The sequence below is a fragment of the Engraulis encrasicolus genome, chromosome 3 (assembly GCF_034702125.1).
Source record: "Engraulis encrasicolus isolate BLACKSEA-1 chromosome 3, IST_EnEncr_1.0, whole genome shotgun sequence".
NCBI lineage: Eukaryota > Metazoa > Chordata > Actinopteri > Clupeiformes > Engraulidae > Engraulis > Engraulis encrasicolus.
Genome location: NC_085859.1, coordinates 34,285,279 through 34,303,422, shown reverse-complemented (window position 1 = coordinate 34,303,422; position 18,144 = coordinate 34,285,279). Strand labels below are relative to the sequence as shown.

General features: G+C 42.5%; 1 protein-coding gene across 1 annotated transcript in view; it reads left to right on the top strand.

Moving 5' to 3' along the window:
• edil3a (EGF-like repeats and discoidin I-like domains 3a) overlaps window positions 1-18,144 on the top strand; it is a 191,186-nt gene that overhangs the window by 144,725 nt on the left and 28,317 nt on the right. Inside the window, exons 7-9 of the mRNA XM_063195264.1 lie at window positions 240-395; window positions 1,672-1,816; window positions 2,516-2,700. Coding sequence (XP_063051334.1) covers window positions 240-395; window positions 1,672-1,816; window positions 2,516-2,700 — 486 coding nt within the window. The remainder of the gene's footprint in view (window positions 1-239; window positions 396-1,671; window positions 1,817-2,515; window positions 2,701-18,144) is intronic.

The window sequence follows — 18,144 nt, the reverse complement described above, 5'->3', positions numbered from 1 at the left end:
AAAAGGAATATAAGTGTATTCAAAGGACTTTTAAGGGACATATATTCTGGTAATGGGGGACTTACATAACCTTATTTTCTCTCTCTTGTACGCTTCTGTGTGCTTGCTTGCATCTGTGTGTGTGTGTGTGTGTGTGTGTGTGTGTGTGCGTGTGTGTGTGTGTGCGTGTGTGCGTGTGTGCGTGTGTGTGTGTGTGTATGTGTGCGCGCGTGTGCGCGTGTGTGTGTCCTCGTTCGCAGATAAACCTGCAGAGGAGGATGCGGGTCACGGGTCTGATAACGCAGGGGGCCAAGCGCATCGGGAGCCCCGAGTACGTCAAGTCATACAAAGTGGCCTCCAGCAACGACGGCAAGACCTGGAGGACATACAAAGTCAAGGGCACAGACGAGGATATGGTGAGCGGGTTCTTTAATTAGCCACTCTTCTCCTCTCCTCTCCTCTCCTCTCTTCTCTTCTCTTCTCTTCTCTCCAGGCTCATCTTCCCTTCTCTGGCGTCTGACAGCTCGACGCCCCCACCACCCCCACCCCCTTCCTCCTCCTTCTACTCTCACACCCCACATGCTACCCCCCCCTGCAGTATCCCCCGAACCCCTAACGTAACCCATCGCACCACCAACACCCCTCAACCCGCTTTCCCCCCCTGCCTTCCCATGCCTCCCTAGTTTTATGACATTTTAGATTGAATTTTTTATACTATTTGGGGATAAACGAGTGGCATATGGGTCTCGAAGGCTCCACAGCCACTCTATCATCACTCTGGGCGTGTTTGTGTGTGTGTTTGCATGTGTGTGTGTGTGTGTGTGTGCATGTGTGTGTGTGTGTGTGTGTGGTGTTATACGCTTGACTTGCTTGTGCGTTTGCATGCATGGATGAGCGTGTGCATGTGTACATGCTTTCTTTCCCTGTCTATCTGTCTCTGTCTCCCTCTCTCTCATTCTCATTGTCTCTCATTTTCTCTCTCTGTGTCTCCAAGCTTATGTCCTATGGGCTTTCAATTGTGGGGTTGATAGGCACAATACCATTTAAATGACTTTCTGCGGAGTTCGATACTGGCCTATCTCTCCTAGTTCTTGTCTCTCCGCTACTCTCTAACCCTTCATCATATTTGTTTCATGATGCCCATAAACTGGAGAAGAAAGGTAACAGCTTTGCTTTACAGGGGCTTGTCTGCCCTGTTACAGCTCATTCTCGTTTCATTAAAAACTTTCAGAAAAAGTGAGACCTCTTTCTCGACATAACGGGGGTTAACTGGTGGGTAGATCGTTGCCACTGATGGGAACCCTGATGCTGTAATTTACATAATTAGCCATTTTACTGACATTCAGTTCAATTTATTTTTTTCTCATCCACTCTTTTGCTCTCTTTTTTGTCTTTTTTTTCTTTTGTGGATGCATGTCTATTTCAATGTTCATTTTACTTTGTTAGTATATGCAGTTCTTACGTACCTAGATAAAGAAACATACTTGAACTGGCCTTGTCTACCTCGTTCACAATGTTTACGTTTTTATGATTCTCCTCATGTCTCAGCCATTTGCTCCCTATCCCTCCCTCTCAATCTCCATCTCTCTGTCTCTTTCTTTCCCTATACTCATACTGCATTCTCTACCTCACTCAGTAAATGCCAGCCATCCTTCTATTCTTTACACGTGGCTCTGTGTTTCTCTCTCCTAGATTTTCCGTGGGAACGTGGATAACAACACGCCCTACGCCAACTCTTTCACCCCACCGATCGAGGCCCAGTTCATCCGCATCTACCCGCAAGTATGCAGGAGACATTGCACCCTGCGCATGGAGCTCCTGGGCTGCGAACTCTCAGGTCAGTCCACCTTACCTACCAACATCTCACACCACCCATAATGGAAGAAACAGAATCGAGCAAAAAAAAAAAAATCACGAAAGAAAAAGAATTGAAAACTAAAAGAACGAAAGGGCTGCTGGTTTTCTTTAGCTGGTGAAGATCAAGGAAACGTGCAGGTCAGGAGTCGATACTTATTGGTGGAAGGTTGTAATCTCTAAGGGGCAGTGGTGAAGCTGGAGGCATGCTGTGTTAGATGTGCTTACAGAATGTTAATGCTACGACTGTGGAAATGATGGACCGACAGCCGGATGGACACACAGAGAGTTAGGCTGATGGATTAAAAAGTTTGCTACATGGATATAAAAGTGTATGAGTATGTGTGAAACATATTGTAAAGTAATTTTAAAAGGATTCTGTGTGCTCTGGTCAATCTGCAGTTTAGTCTCCAAAAATCCCATTCAGCCAGTGTTTAAGGAAAAATATGTTTGTCTCAATGTGATGGTGGTTTTTGCATTACAGCTGCATTACTGCACTGCTGATTGTATTTCTTAATGTCATTATTAGAATAGAATAGAATAGAATAGAATAGAATAGAGTAATACATCCATTCAAATAGAACAGGCTTCATTGTCATACCAGCATGAAACTTAAAAAAAAAATGGGGCATAAGAGTCCTGCCATTATATTTTAGAGTGGTTTTCTTGTGGGATGTTGCAGGATGCTCAGAGCCACTGGGCATGAAGTCGGGCCACATCCAGGACTACCAGGTCTCAGCCTCCAGTGTCTTCAGGACGCTCAACATGGACATGTTCAGCTGGGAGTCAGGCAAGGCGCGTCTGGACAAGCAGGGCAAGGTCAACGCCTGGACCTCCGGACACAGCGACCAGTCCCAGTGGCTGCAGGTAGATCATTTGCTTATCTTGCTAGATTTTGCTTATTCATTTGTTTATCTGGGTGTTTTTTTTAGCTTGTGTTTTCACTGGGGCAGTGCACAGAAAGGCATTTGAGTCAACTTCATAGTTGTGATACTGTGCTATACAGTATAAATACATGTTGTATTGTATTTTATTGTATCAGGGCTCTAAATTAACACTAGCCAACCAGCCAAATGCTGGTGGAGTTTGAGTTTGGCTGGTGGAAATGACCAACTAACAAGCCACTTTGACGTGTGTGTGTGTGTGTGTGTGTCTTTGGCTAGTAAGATTACCATCCATTAGTCATTTCGGCTGGTGATGAAAAAGGTTAATTTAGAGCCCTGATTGTATTTAATACACATCACTGGGAAAGTACCACAATGAGCCAAAGTAGGTATTTTTGCATCAAACTTCAATGATTTTCAAATGAAAGGTGTGTCTAAGTGGCAGAGAGCCACACATACAGCACATAGCACATACAGCATACAAACACTATGAAGATGTGGTAACAGTATGGCATTGTTGGGATGAGTCAACGGATTGGATTGCCAATTTATGATTTCTTCAGTTGACACTTGGGTGTTCTGTATGTTTTTTTCATCTCATGTGCATGTTTTAACTGCCTCCAACATATTTAAACCGTTATCTTTGGCGATCTGTCCCACTGGAGTTTACAGTGCCCTTCATCCCAAGATGCAGTTTATGTTGTGCTCCATTTTGTTTTTGAACTCCCGTCTATCTATATCCTCATCACGACGGAAGGTCATCGTTGTTATCCCCAACCATCATTAGCGTTTTTCTCACCCCGTGTCTGTTTTTGTACCTGTTATATTTAGATGTGTCTGTACGCCCCGACACCCTCAAACCCACCTTGGTGTCAACTCTCAGAGTTGCAGTGTTTTCACAGCCAAGGCTAACTCGCCTCCTAATCAGAGAATCATCACAGCTGGCTAACACATCTGGCGATCTCTCGGGATGAGGGCTTGTCACCTCTGGGCATTAGGTGTGACTCTTGTGAATGCAAATGGGGTACCTGGTGAGATTTGTTATGGGGTTTGAACTTTGTGGGGGTGTACGTGTGTGAGGAGAGCATATGGGTTGTTAAAGGAGTCCCCTAAGCTGTTGGACAAAAAGCTGCTGCCGTCTGTTGTTGGCTCCACGTGTGCTATATGAGAAACTCAGAAAAGCTAAATAAAACTACACGATCTCACGGTGTGTCGTGTTAATAATGACTGATTAGACTATTAGAAGAATCTATACTACAGTACATGAGTGAATGTTTTGCTGTCCTTCAGTTCAGTATTATTTTCCAACCGGTGTTTTTGTCCTCTATAGCCTACCCGTAGCCATTTTGTCCTTCCATGAGTTCCCCTCACTCATGCTCTCAATCTATTCCCTATCGTAATGTTGCTATGTTCCATGCATTTGTTACTACTATTTTCTCCACATTCCCCCTTGTAGTGTGCATGTACCCTACCCTTTGTGGTACACATACCCCTGCTGGGGAATCACTGCTTCAGTTTACCCATTGATGCCTAAAGCACCTGCAAAAATCGCCTGCTGAATGCCTAAGCCCTTCTTGGGACAGTTGCCCTCAGCCTATAAAACCTAAATATCTTGGCCTCTGATGCACATAAGACATGAAATAAACCCTAAGACCCTCGCCTTGCATTAGAATGTGTTCATTCAGCTGTGACATACCAACATTTTTATTAAAACAGCTAAAATCTCAAGAGCCTGACTACAGCATATGTCGCTCTAGGCACCAAAGGTCAAACAACATATACGAGTCATCAGGCTTAAATGGGTTAAAAGAATTGTCAAAATCATCCAAAGCCTCAGAAATGTGTACGTATCGGTTAGTGTTAGTTCTCCAGGATATGCTCCCCCATTATCGCCCCTCCACTCTCTCTCCACATATCTCATTTTAGATATTTTGTCGACAATTATTTTTACATTCCGACCGATTTTGATTGGGTTTAGCAGCAGTGTGTGCTGCCTCTAGGCCATCGACGCCGCATTCATTAAGGTAACTGATCACCACGCCGGGAGCCTCCCTCGCTCAGACGGAATCTGCCTCTCAGTCGGCCTTGGTCAAGTTGTCCTCCCACAGAGATCTTGACATATGGCCAACGCCGTGAGGTGCATAAATGAGGTTGGATGCTAATTAAAAGAAAACTAGGGGAGGTGAAGCAAGTTATGAAAAAGCTGCTTCCTGTTACTATAGGTCTCTGGAATGGACCCTGAAGCAGATGTTTGGCGTTAGTGACGTTTAGCCAGATGTGGCCTCCATTCTTTCCCCCACTCTGCCAAGTGTCCGTTCCTGAACTTTACAATCACATCAACTTGTCTCAGCGAAAAACACACGCCCATTTCACTTCACCTCCCACAAAATCCATCGCAAGCTAGCATATGATTTATATGTCATTAAAAAACTCATATTTTTCAGACAACAACAGGGGAAAAAAGACATAATAAACCTGTCTTTGTTTTATAAAGCCAAGAGAAATGAAAAGTATGTGTGTTCCTAAGGCCAGCAAATACTGTACAGTATTATTTTGTGGTCCTCGCCGGTCTCCAAGAGTTCAAACATGGTTGTCTATCAGACCAGATGTGGAGGAAGACATGTGTGTAGGTGGAATGCCTCTATAGTAGTCTTTCTCAATAGGGGTGCAACAGCCCCCCCAGGGGACGTTGGGGAGGTGTTGGGGAGGCCTAGGGGGGCGTTGAGAAGGATACAGCTGAGTGGGGGTGGGGCTTTAGTTTCCCATTGGGGGACATTAGTCTATTGTATTTTTCAATACTTAGGGGGCATTGGCAGGCTTATGATGAGGACAGGGGGCGTTGGAAGGCTTATGAGGAGGGGGCATTTGTCCAAAAAAGGTTGAGAACCGCTGCTCTATAGCTTTATGTGGCTGTCAGTGATGAAGTACAAGGGCGGATATTTGTTTTTGCTTTTGTTTCGTGTTCTGATTATACCAAAGATCTTTTTGCTTGTTGTTGTTGTTGTTGTTGTTGTTGTTGTTGTTGTTGTTGTTGTTGTTGTTGTTGTTGTTGTTGTTGTTGCTGCTGCTTGTTGTTACCGTCACCACCATTGAGATGACCAAGGTTGTCTAAAGCTGATCGGTTTGTGTATTGTAGATCGCCCTACCTTCTTGATTCCTGAAAATTCCTAGACATGTTTTTTTTTCTATTCATGATCACTTAGTTTTTAACATCTCAACGTGAGATAAAAGGATGCATTCATCTCTTTATTTTAAAAGATTTTTTTTTGTCTTTTTCGACTTTATTTGATAGGACAGTGTGAGAGGGTCAGCCGCATGGCAGGCGAGTGCCCTACCGGTTGGCCCCGGCAAGGCCGGGATACATTCATCTCATAGCTCTAAGAAAATCAGACAAATGGCCAAGTTCGTTTCAGGTCCTGAACTTAACAAGGCATTTATTGTAAATGTCATGCATGCAAATGCATCCATTGCAAACTCAAGCTATGGGCTAAGCCAAACCTTGAGGCCCGATGCTTAAATTGATTACTGCAGGGGAAGAAAACTTGCAAGGCAATGATGCATTATGGAAACGGCAGGGCCACTGCCAGTGCCAGGGCCTGGGGTGAAATCAATTGGCACCGCTCAGGGTGCATAGCAAGGGTGTGCCACTGCCCACCCGTCTTGTTACACTGAGTAAAGTGTAAAGGGAAGATCTCAATTCCCAGCCAGGCCAAAAAAAAGTCATGTACATAGAAAAGAGGATATACAATACGGTACATATTAATAGATACAGTGTATACAAAAGAGTATGATTTAGAATTCATATGTAATTACATTTCAGATAATGTCTCTGCTTGAATGTATCTTATTAATGTCTCTGCAATCTGAAGAAAATCAAGGGGGGAAAAATGTCTTGACTCTACACCTGTATTTCAGTGCTGTAATCCTGGAATGTGGTGTGATTTGTTTTTATTCCATATGCTATCGTGAACTGTGAAGGAGCAGCAGCCTATGTGTTGGCTCAGGATCAGTATAGAATTCCAATAGTGTTATCTATGCTCTCGAAGGGACATACTGCAGAAAAAAAATATATATAGACAAGCTAACAGCGGAAGGTATAACATTACAAAGTTGCTGCCAAAAAAAGATTGTGAAAACATTATTCAAGGTGGCAAAAGTCCAATTGGAACTACATGAAATATAAAACACAACATGTGGATACAAATAAAAAGTCAACTGTAACAGATGCATTTTAGTGCCCTAAATGGGATATTTTTAAAGCTGGATCTTTGATATGTGGGTGTTAAAACTGTGCTTTCTTGGAAACGGAATGCCAAAACCAATGTAAACAGGAGAAAATATCAGGCTAGGTGTAAATGGCACCTATGGGTTGCCAGGTAGAGCATGCACAGTAGACACCAAATAGCAAGACAATTAAAGATGCTGCTCAACAGCCCATCTCTAATATCAATAGAGAGGAAGGTGAATTTGTGTGTGTGTGTGTGTGTGTGTGTGTGTGTGTGTGTGTGTGTGTGTGTGTGTGTGTGTGTGTGTGTGTGTGTGTGTGTGTGTGTGTGTGTGTGTGTGCGTGCGTGTGCGTGTGCGTGCGTGCGTGTGTGCGTGTGTGTGTGCGTGTGTGTGTGTGTGTGTGTGCGTCTGCGTGTGCGTCTGTGCATGAGTCTGTCTGTCTGTCTGTCTGTGTGCGTGCGTGTGTGTGCGTGAGAGAGAGAGAGAGCGAGAGAGAGAAAAACACAGAGAGAGAGAGAGAGAGAGACAGAGAGAGAGAGAGAGAGAGAGAGAGAGAGAGAGAGAGAGAGGACAATATAAATGGGTAGGAGAAGATTGTTTGATAGAGATACACATATGAAATACCCTTTTCATAACTGTTGCCATGGTGAATAATCGATTACCAGTGACATTACAGAACAATTTTAGACTTGACAGATTAATGGAATTAATCAAGCCTAATGACAAATTAAGTATTCCAATTAATCAAGATAACTCCAGTGGCGCAGTGGCAGAAATTTCCCTGGCAACTTAACACACCATCACTTATTATGCGTTAAGAATTTCCGTCCACAGAAGCCACCCAAGATTTGCCTGATTCTTTTTGCTTTGTGTTTTGATTTTGTCTCTCCATTTCTTCCTTATGGGAGAATTTAATTCAGAAACAAGCAGCAAATGGAAACCTGTCGAGATGTATTGCATCTCGAGTCTCTGTCTGTGTTCGGCTTTCTCCTGTGAGCTCTGTGTGCCCGTGCTCGCGTGCATGCTTGCGTGGGCTCTGATGGAATGCTTATTGGGCTCTGATGGAATGCCTGTTGCATTCTGTTTGGTTTGCATAACAGGATGAATTTGGAAAAACGATGTTTTTGACAGATTCTATGGTATTATTTTTTTTACAGCACTAAGCTCCTTCCATTTCTCCCTGCCTGTCTATGCAGATCTTCGGGATGAAATTCCCTTTAAACCCGAGCTATGTAAACAGCCATTAGACTTGGGGAACTTGAAGAGGCTTTCCCTTTCCCACTTTGCCATGCCGAGGCTCAGGCTAGAATAAACAGTACTGTGATGATGTAGTCCGTCAGACTGTCTGAGCCTCTAGAGCCATTGAGAAAGCCAATTAGAACCCCTTCTGCAAACGCTCTTCTTCCACTGCAGTTGATTTTGTAGGTTTTTCTTTGCTCCTCGTCTTTCTGAATGTATTTAATCTTTGCTCCTTTTGAAACACGTTGTTCCATGTCTCAGACGTCATAGCATTGGTTCTTTTCTCTGTCTCTGTCTCTGGCTCTGGCTCTGTCTCTGTCTCTGTCTGTCTCTCTCTCTGTCACTGTTTCTCTCTCTCTCTCTCTCCCTCTCCCCTCTCTCTCTCTCTCTCTCTCTCTCTCTCTCTCTCTCTCTCTCTCTCTCTCTCTCTCTCTCTCAGATCCTCTGTTGATTGCTCCTCTAATGTTGCTGAGTCAGTGGCGGGCCACCAGACCTGCCTCGCAAAACATTCCCCTCCGAAACCACCCACCCACTCACAACTTTGAGTCACTATCCCCAGCTCTCTGAATCTAATTTCCACTCTGAGCTATTGATGTTATTATGGTTCAGTTTATGCTGTTTTATTAAGTCCACCATGTCCTCTTCCCACATGGTGTCCTCCACTTCCTGTAGAGTATTATCCGGAGCATCCTTGGCATCCAGTCATTTTTTTGTCTTTGTCGTATTATATTGTGATATTGTTTTCACAGCCGGTCTAACTTGTCAGCTATAATCACAGAAACCCAACTGGCCAACTCATCTGAGAGTCTCAAGGGTTGAGAAGGTGTCTCCTTGGAGTAGAAATAGCATTAAACACGTTTATCATTAAACTGGTGAGATTTTAACCATTTTAGAAAAATTGTGGTAGTCTGCGTATTGGGTTAAAACTAACCTGACTCTCGCGCAGATGGATTGCTCACGAAGTGTAACGAAGATGCACGAAGCACTAGGGGTCTCGCGAGAGCCAGGCTAGGTTAAAACGTCCTTATACATTAATAAATATAGCATAAAAAGCTTAATCTGCTCATATGTTGTATTACTCTGAAAAGGCCTTGTGGTCCTTTGGTCTGCTCAAATGTAATACAACGTGACACTCAACTGCCCACATACACTATCCACTGCACTGTTCTCACTATTTTGGTATATAGTATACTGTATATAAACATGAGGACCATGTCTAGGCGTCCTCTTACAATAAGGTCTTGCCACTATGTCTCTGTGTTTGAAAATGGCTATTTGAAATGTCTACAGTCTTAAGCCAGTGACTACAGTAACAGGTTTCCAGTATAGACATCATACAGATAGTATGCAGTAATGATATTGACTTTTGTCAAAACTGATACATAACATGTGGTGGATAGCTTTGTAGGTTCATGAAATCTGTTTTGAAAAGGTAGAATAGCAATCTTTTTTATTTATTCAACCCATTTTAGCCTAAGGCACATGGGGAAAACAAATGCTGAATGCCTAAACCCTTTTTTGGGAACTGCCTATTGAAGCCTAAATATCTCAGCCTCTGAAGCATATAAAACATGAAATAAGTTGCATTTAAAAGCTAGGACCCCCATTCTGCATTAGAATGTGTTCATTCAGCTCTACCATACCCACATTTGTAATTAAAGAAATCTCAAGAGCCTGAATGCAGCGTATGTACAGTATATTGATCCAGGCACCAAAGGTCAAAGTATATGCAGCATCAGGCTAAAATGGATTACGTGAAGGATGGACAATGAACAATGCCGTTTCAAAATATTGGAATCGAAACCACCTTATTCCACCTATTACAAGATGTTGTCCATCATGTGACCCATTATCCATCAAATGTCGCTATTGATTTTATGGGTTATTTTACCCCTAAGAGAGTAATGGTATCACTACGTCTCAAAACCAATTTATTTACAGTAGTGTCGTGGAATTATGCCAGATTCTGCCCTACTTTTGGAAATGGTATCAGTTCAAGAACAAACAAATATGGCAGTGCCTAAAAGTTTTAAATGATGGCATTAGTCCTCAGAGAGCACTCTTCTCAGGTGTTGAAAAGCAACTTTTTGCCGCACACTCTGAAAAGCTGTAATCCTCACAGACGCTCAGAGAAGGGGTATGAAAGCTGTTAAACTAGCAGCTTTCCAGCTGGCAGAAAATAGTTGTTAATTAGGCACATTAGCAGGCACAGCGCATAGGACTTGGCCGGAAAAAGCTTTTTTTTAAAAAGCAATTTTATTTGTGTGTGTACTTTTGAAGCATTATAGTAGCTTTGCAACAGTGGAATTTAAGCATAAGGTAATGTGAGACAGATCATGCCCGGATATGGCAGCCCATTTGAAACAAAGATGAGGGGCACAATAATTATGGATAATTTAAAGCTGCAACTGTGGCAACAGTGCTTACAGCACACACACAAATTATTGTTTTAGAAATGGACTGTCACTTTGCCGCATTTTGAAAAACCCAATTTGGATATTTGCACAGATTGCCATTTCATAGATGAGATGTTCTGCTTTGGTGCTGCAAAAAAGTCTCAATCTCATTGCCATTCAGACATGTGCAGTACGGTCACCAAGAGATGAAACGCTACAAGACTTTTGCATTCCATACTGACAACAGCAGAAGCCAGTTCTTAGCTTGTCAAGAGATTTGACATTTTCACCTCGTTATTTGCCCAAACAAATCAGCAGGATGTAGGGACAGTGGAGGGAGAATGAGAGGCAGTGGCTTAGCAGGACTCGTTTTGACCTGTGACACCAGAAAATGTGTCAAGTCGTGTCAAGTGCACTTGCTTCATTAACACAAATCATTAACGCTACAGTGCCTTGATTTGCTGAGGAGAGAAAGGCTGTTTATAAGTCCACAATCTCAAATGTATGACAGCGTTGCTGCTGTAAGGGCATCACTGGAGTTTTTGTGTCTTTTTGTTTGTTTGTTTGTTTGTTTGTTTGTTTGCACTATATATTTTTATATGTTCTGTTTTGAATATCATAGCAATATTAAGTGCTGCATGAAAGGCAACAGGAGGCTAGGTGAGTTCAAAAGAAACAAGGCAAAGACAGTCATCGAGGCGAATTCCAAAATCATTATCTTTGTAATGGTCTTTTTTCAGTGTCCCCTACCTGTTTGTGTGATGTGCTATTTCACATTGAATGAAAGAGAGGATATAGAATGGCAAGCTTTGATTAAATGTTTCGCTACAGTCATCTTTGCATTTAATAGCCCTATTGTGCCCTGTGAAGCATGTTTTGATGGATCTTTTTGTTTTCCCCTCATATTGCTTTTTATTCACAATGAATGGCATTAAATAAACTTCACTGTTTTGTTTTGTTTGTGGTATGAAAACAAAACATTGTTTGTGGTATGAACGCATTCAAGTTTTAGTGAGTTTTTGCAGTGTTTTACATTGACGCATGGGGAAAGGCATAGGCTAGAGGTTCTTGAAAATTAACTTTGCATCTTTAAGTTTCATCCCCAATTCCATGCTCTCACTTCAGCCTATATCCAGCATGAAACAGATCTGGGTTTTTGACTCTGTTTGCAATTCAAGGCCATATTTTGATATATCTGTGAGCTGTTTAAAGCCATGATCTGTTTGATATATCCGGCTTTCCGCAACACTAGCATGCCTCCTGCTGTTTGCATACAGTCGTGTCAATGAGCTGAAACGAAAACGATCAAAATGGCGATTTGTCATCTGAACCTTGACACTTGGCATGTTGCTAATAATAGCAGGATTGTGGGTGTGATTTTTGGAATAGGGGGTGTTTGTTCTCACATAAGCTCCTCTTCCTTCCTACATTCACCCAGGTTGAGCCATTCCACACTTCCCGAATACATAACGCACATAATGACATAAACATTCTATGCATGCATTTAATAGCAAAAGTGCCATATTTTTATAGGCCTACTGAGACACAGTGGCAGCCAAAAGTGTACAGAAACAAATTCATTCTCACGCTATACGTCTCTCTGACATCTTAGCTATACCCGTGATGCAAATGAATGAGCCGTCCTAGAACTAATATGCCCGAACGTCTCCAATATGGCAGTCTTCTCATGTGCTAGCCTTTTTGCTGCCGTCGACCGTGATGAATGGTTTCAGCACCTACCCTTGCCACATGATGCATCCTACTAATCACCCACCCCTCTGATGGGGAATGTCTCCATTTAGTTTGGTCTTAACAACCTGTGAAGGTTATATTGGGCCTGCTTGAAAATCCCATTTCCTTTGCTCGTTTGTCACTGGTCGGGCCTTGTGTTTTCTCAGCTAATTATCTGCAGCGCGGTGATAAATACGGGGTGTGTGCTGTTTTGTCTGTAGCCGGCAGATAATTAACCAAGGCACTAATGCACAAGCCTGATGTGGATGGCAATGCATATACTGTACTGGACACAAAGTTTTGAAGAGCCTCCGTTATGATTCCCGTAATTGAGCTGTGCTAACGCTGACTGGGAGAGTCGGTTCATGCCCTTGCTCGTCGTGCCAGGGGAGGCGGTGCTGTGATGGAGCACGGTCCTTGGCACACCTTCTCTGGCCGTTTGTTTAATCCGTCTGGCTGGAGGTCTGTGCTCGGAGCAAATGCTAAGAGATGGAACGGTCAATGAGGAGGAGGGGCTAAAGGTCCTGTTGTAATAGCGGACTGAGCGTGATGTTATGCAGCTTGTTGACAGGCGGCATACAGATACTCTGGCACTGTAATCAGGCTTTAGACTTTAGACTTCTTTATTGTCCATTAAACTTACATGAAATGGAAAATTTGCTTTGGTGGTGGCACAAGACACAAGACAAACACACATCACAGTCAACACAATAAAGAATAAATATATATATAGGCTACTATGTGTAGATAATAAGATAGATAAAACCTGTGGAATAAATGAATCACATTACTCTATCCATCTCACTCAGTTAACATTTTAAAATCTATTTAAAGCCAAGTAATTTATATTAATTAGTATTATTACTAACTGTAGGTGGTGAATAGGTGTCGTGGTAATGTACAGTAGGCCTACGTATTGAAAAGAATGCAGGATTATTTTGTGTTAGCTTTATGGTCAAGCACCCTGGTACTACCCACAAAACAGTGGCATTATATAGGCTATCGCGCAAAGCAGACTCAGGGACTGCCTGATGCTTCCAGATGATGTTTTGATACATTTGTCAAGAGGTTCTTGTATCGCTGTCAAAAACCCTGATTGCTGGTTTGTTGAAGTTTGTGAACAATCCCAGCAGTTGCCCTTTTGTGTGCGTTCATGCAAATGTTCTATTGTTCCCAATCAACATTCCAGTAAATGTGCACACACACACATGTACACGCACGCACACGCGTGCGCACACACACACACACACACACACACACACACACACACACACACACACACACACACACACACACACACACACACACACACACACACACACACACACACACACACACACACACACACACACACACACACACACACACACACAATGTGTTATGTTCTCCTTCACAGACCTACACAGACCTACACACCCACACACACACACACACACACACACACACACACACACACACACACACACACACACACACACACACACACACACACACACACACACACACACACACACACACACACACACACACACACACACAATGTGTTATGTTCTCCTTCATCCTCAAACCCTCCTATACCATACCATTCAAAACATGTATCTGTACACATGTACATGTCTCTGGCTCATAGTGTTGTTGCTATCGGGATCAGACAGTCAATAAGACTGCCAAACGTGTTGAATCCACTTTGGCAGGATTGCTTTATGTAACTGCTTGACTCCTAGCACACTGTAGTCATTATATAGTAAAAATGTGTGATATATTAATGAGAGTTGGTAAAAAAAGGTAAAATGGAACGCTACAGGATGATAAACAATATAATGAGGTAACCAGACAGTTGTTTGCAAGGTTTGCAAGGTTTGCAAACGCAAAGTTTGAAGTCATTTGGATAATTCCTTGTGCAATGGATAGGGAAGTGATACAATATGCTGTATGGGTTTTTTTGTTCATTGTTTATTGCTTTCACAGCTTGTAAATGAATCTTCTCATACTCTTGACCACAGCTGAGAAAAGCTTGTTGCGGCTGGCTTTACGCAAACAACAGAAGACTATACACTTGAATTTGCCAAGAGAAATAAGACACCTCTCTCGCACAATGTAAACAGACACCAGCACCCCGAAAGAGTTAGGCGTTTCAATATGTGTTGTCTTGAGCCTTAAGCAAGATGTTTTTGTTGCTCGTCTTGTTTCGAGAGTAAAGATTGCAATAACGCTGCTGTTTTTATTAAACAGCAGACTTTCTGGTCTCGTTTTATCGCGTGTAGAGGAACTTTCTGCTCTTGCGTGATTTGTTGCTTTTAAGACATGGTATGACTTGATGTAACAATTTTTGACAAGATTGATTTCTATGTTACAGCTGCATTGAGTTAGTTTTCATCTGCTAGAGCGCAGAAGTTGCTCAATGTCCTGGCATAGCGGATTATAATGCTTCTAAAATTCTTTTTTCGTTCTGGGGCCCAAGGATCAGTTTAGTCATTATTTGTCTTCTTATCCGGGTGCATTAGCTACATCAATAGCACAATACTACCTGCAGCTATGCTATCTAGCACAACCAATTATGTAGGCCTATGTTTCCATATCCCCACAGCCTACAAGCTTTTTGGATGGCAGAAAAAGAATCACACACACAAAAAAACAATGTATTCCTAATCTACTGTACAAGCCAAGGTGTTTCTGTGCCAGCAGCACATACATTTTGCTTGATTGTATTCCCTTTCTGTCTTCCCTAAAGATCGGTCTTTTATAGATTTTGATTTCATTTAAGGGGCCATTTCTGCGTTTCTTGTATGGATTCCCTGCTTTGTGCTGCTTCCCAAAATACACAAACAACAACTAAGGGTGTGTATCACAAAATGCATGGCCGTGATCAGACTGAGCAGTCTCTCCATCCATATGGAGATTGTAAAAGGTGATGTATACAAATGAATTTCTGAATCATTACATTCAGATGAGTTGGGAAATTGCTAGCTGATGGTAAAGCTGCTTACAGTCTCCTGCTGGTGCATGCTGTTCACTAGCTGAATATATCAATGCTGACGAATATATCAGTAATCATAAATACTGCCACGGTCTCATCTTGACATCTGGTTTTAATCTCTTAAAGGCTTGCTGTCCAACTTTTGGATCATCTCATCCCATTCATTCCCATGTGCTCACTCCTCCAACGTCCATTCTTCATTGATGTTTTGTCTTCCTCTGTGTATAAAATCGTCAAAGCTGTTGCTTTGCAAACATACGGTGTAGTGACCAACCCATGACATCCAGTCCAAAGATGATGGTGGTAAGATGTTTCACATCTTCATTCTTTGGAAGAAACTAGATCTCATCCAGCTTTCACATCTTCATTCTTTGGAAGAAACTAGATCTCATCCAGCTTTCACATCTTCATTCTTTGGAAGAAAGCAGATCTCATCCAGCTGGGAACATCTTGTCAGGAGCTTTGCCATAACCTTTCACAAGTCCTGTCACGAGTCACAAGTCACAAAATGCTAGAACCATAATGCCTCTATTGCTAATTTGCTATTTGTTTCATTTTTTAGAAAATCTGACCAGCGAAGTGATACAGTGGCACAGTGTAAGAGCTAATGTGTTTCCTAATGTACTGGATATCCGGCCTACAAATAAATCATCTCACCTTACTACATCAATAATGTCAGCATGGCTTTTGAAAGAATACATTGACCTTCATTTTCCACTGTAGCATACACGCAGTACTCCTCACATGCATGCACAGACCCACACACCCACACCCACACCCACACCCACACACACACAACGCACAGACACACGCACGCACACGCACACGCACACACACACACACACACACACACACACACACACACACACACACACACACACACACACACACACACACACACACACACACACACACACACACACACACACACACACACACACACACACACACACACACACACACACACACACACACACACACCACACAGACTGTGTCGTTGAACAGGTTGGAATAGATTTTTTTTGCTATTCTAGTATGCCTCGTTCTTCCATCATTTTGAAAGCTTTCCATCATGTCTTTTTCAGTCTTCAGCTGCAGAGTAAAAACACATTCACATTCGCATATCCAAAAGGGAGGATGTTTGATTTAGAGGTTGTTTTCGATATACTTCATTTTCCAGCAGTGCCAAGGACTCAAAAGACCTTGAGATGAATCTTTAATTCTGGGGCAGTGAATGCTTAACTGCATATTTCAATTCTCAGAAAAAAAAACTCAAACCCAAACTGTGTAATACAAAGTGAGAGAGAGAGAGAGAGAGAGAGAGAGAGAGAGAGAGAGAGAGAGAGAGAGAGAGAGAGAGAGAGAGAGAGATAGAGATAGAGATAGAGAGAGAGAGAGAGAGGGAGAGGAGGTCTTTGTAATGGATGAATATAAAAGGCAGCACATTTACAGTCGGTCATGGTTTTTCAAGATTCAATACTTCAGACAAAAATAACATCAATGCACAGCATCAATTTCAAACATATAGGATACAGTCAAATCCAGTTTTTGAAGATGTGCTGTTGTGTCTTTTTTACGCACAGTAAAAATGCTGTGCTAGTTCAACTCTTAGATAGTCAATATACCATTACTGAGTGTATTTTGGAGTGTATTTTTGTACCAGAGTACTATGTAAGTGTTGAATTAAGACTGCATTTTTTTATTGTGTGGGTTCTTTTTTTCTAAATGTCAAGTGTGATACCTGAACTAAAAACATCCTATGAATTAGTATCAAAGCAGCTAGGTCTGATTTTATTCATTATTTATTTATTTTATTTCCACAACAGAGGTACTTGGTGACTACATGAAAAGGTAGCTGGATGATCCGAATGCTGGCTAGCAGCGATGTCAATGACCTTGAATACAGATGAGATGGAATGAGACCAGCAGAGTTATAGAAATGAGTGTGGTATTGCAACTGTGTGTGTGTGCGTGCGTGCGCGTGTTTGTGCGTGGGCACGTGTGCGTGCGAGCCTGTCTGTCTGTCTGTGTGACAGAGGGAGAGATGTATTTATGCTTTTGTCTTCTTCATCATCAGTACTATTCTTCACTTTAAATGATTGCCATGGGGATTTATTCTGAAAGCGAAAGCGAAAAAGTGAAAGTGAAAGCCCATTGGGAAACTCCAACTCCCATTGTCATTGTGACACAGCACTCCACAGCACACAAGTGAACACTGCACACAACGAAATTGCATTTATGCCTCACCCGTGCAAGGGGGCAGCCCTCAGTGGCGCCCCATGGGGAGCAGTGCGGTGGGACGGTACCATGCTCAGGGTACCTCAGTCATGGAGGAGGATGGGGGAGAGCACTGGTTGATTACTCCCCCCACCAACCTGGCGGGTCGGGAGTCGAACTGGCAACCTCTGGGATGCAAGTCTGACGCCCTAACCGCTCACCCATGACTGCCCATTCTCATGCCTATTCTCATTTGTTTACTGCACATTCGCTAGTTGTGTGCACTTTGTTTTCATTTATTTCTTTTCTACTCAGTGAGAGAGACAGAGCAAGCGATTAAAACACCTTCTGCATTCAACCAGTTAATTGATTGCTAGCAATGGAGAGAAGTCAGATCCGGTCAGTGAGGATAATACGATCCCACAAATAGATCTCTGAAACAGAAACCCCTAACCATTAAAGGTAATCGTGTGTGCTCTGAACAGTTGAACATGTTATTGTTATCTCATCCTGGTGGAATTGGTTATCTCAGTGTGAATGCCTATCTTCCAATAGTCATCAGGTTGATGTTTGCAAAACAGACACATTTCCAGGTAGGGCAGCACAATATCAGAAAAAAACGATACTCGATAACAGCATG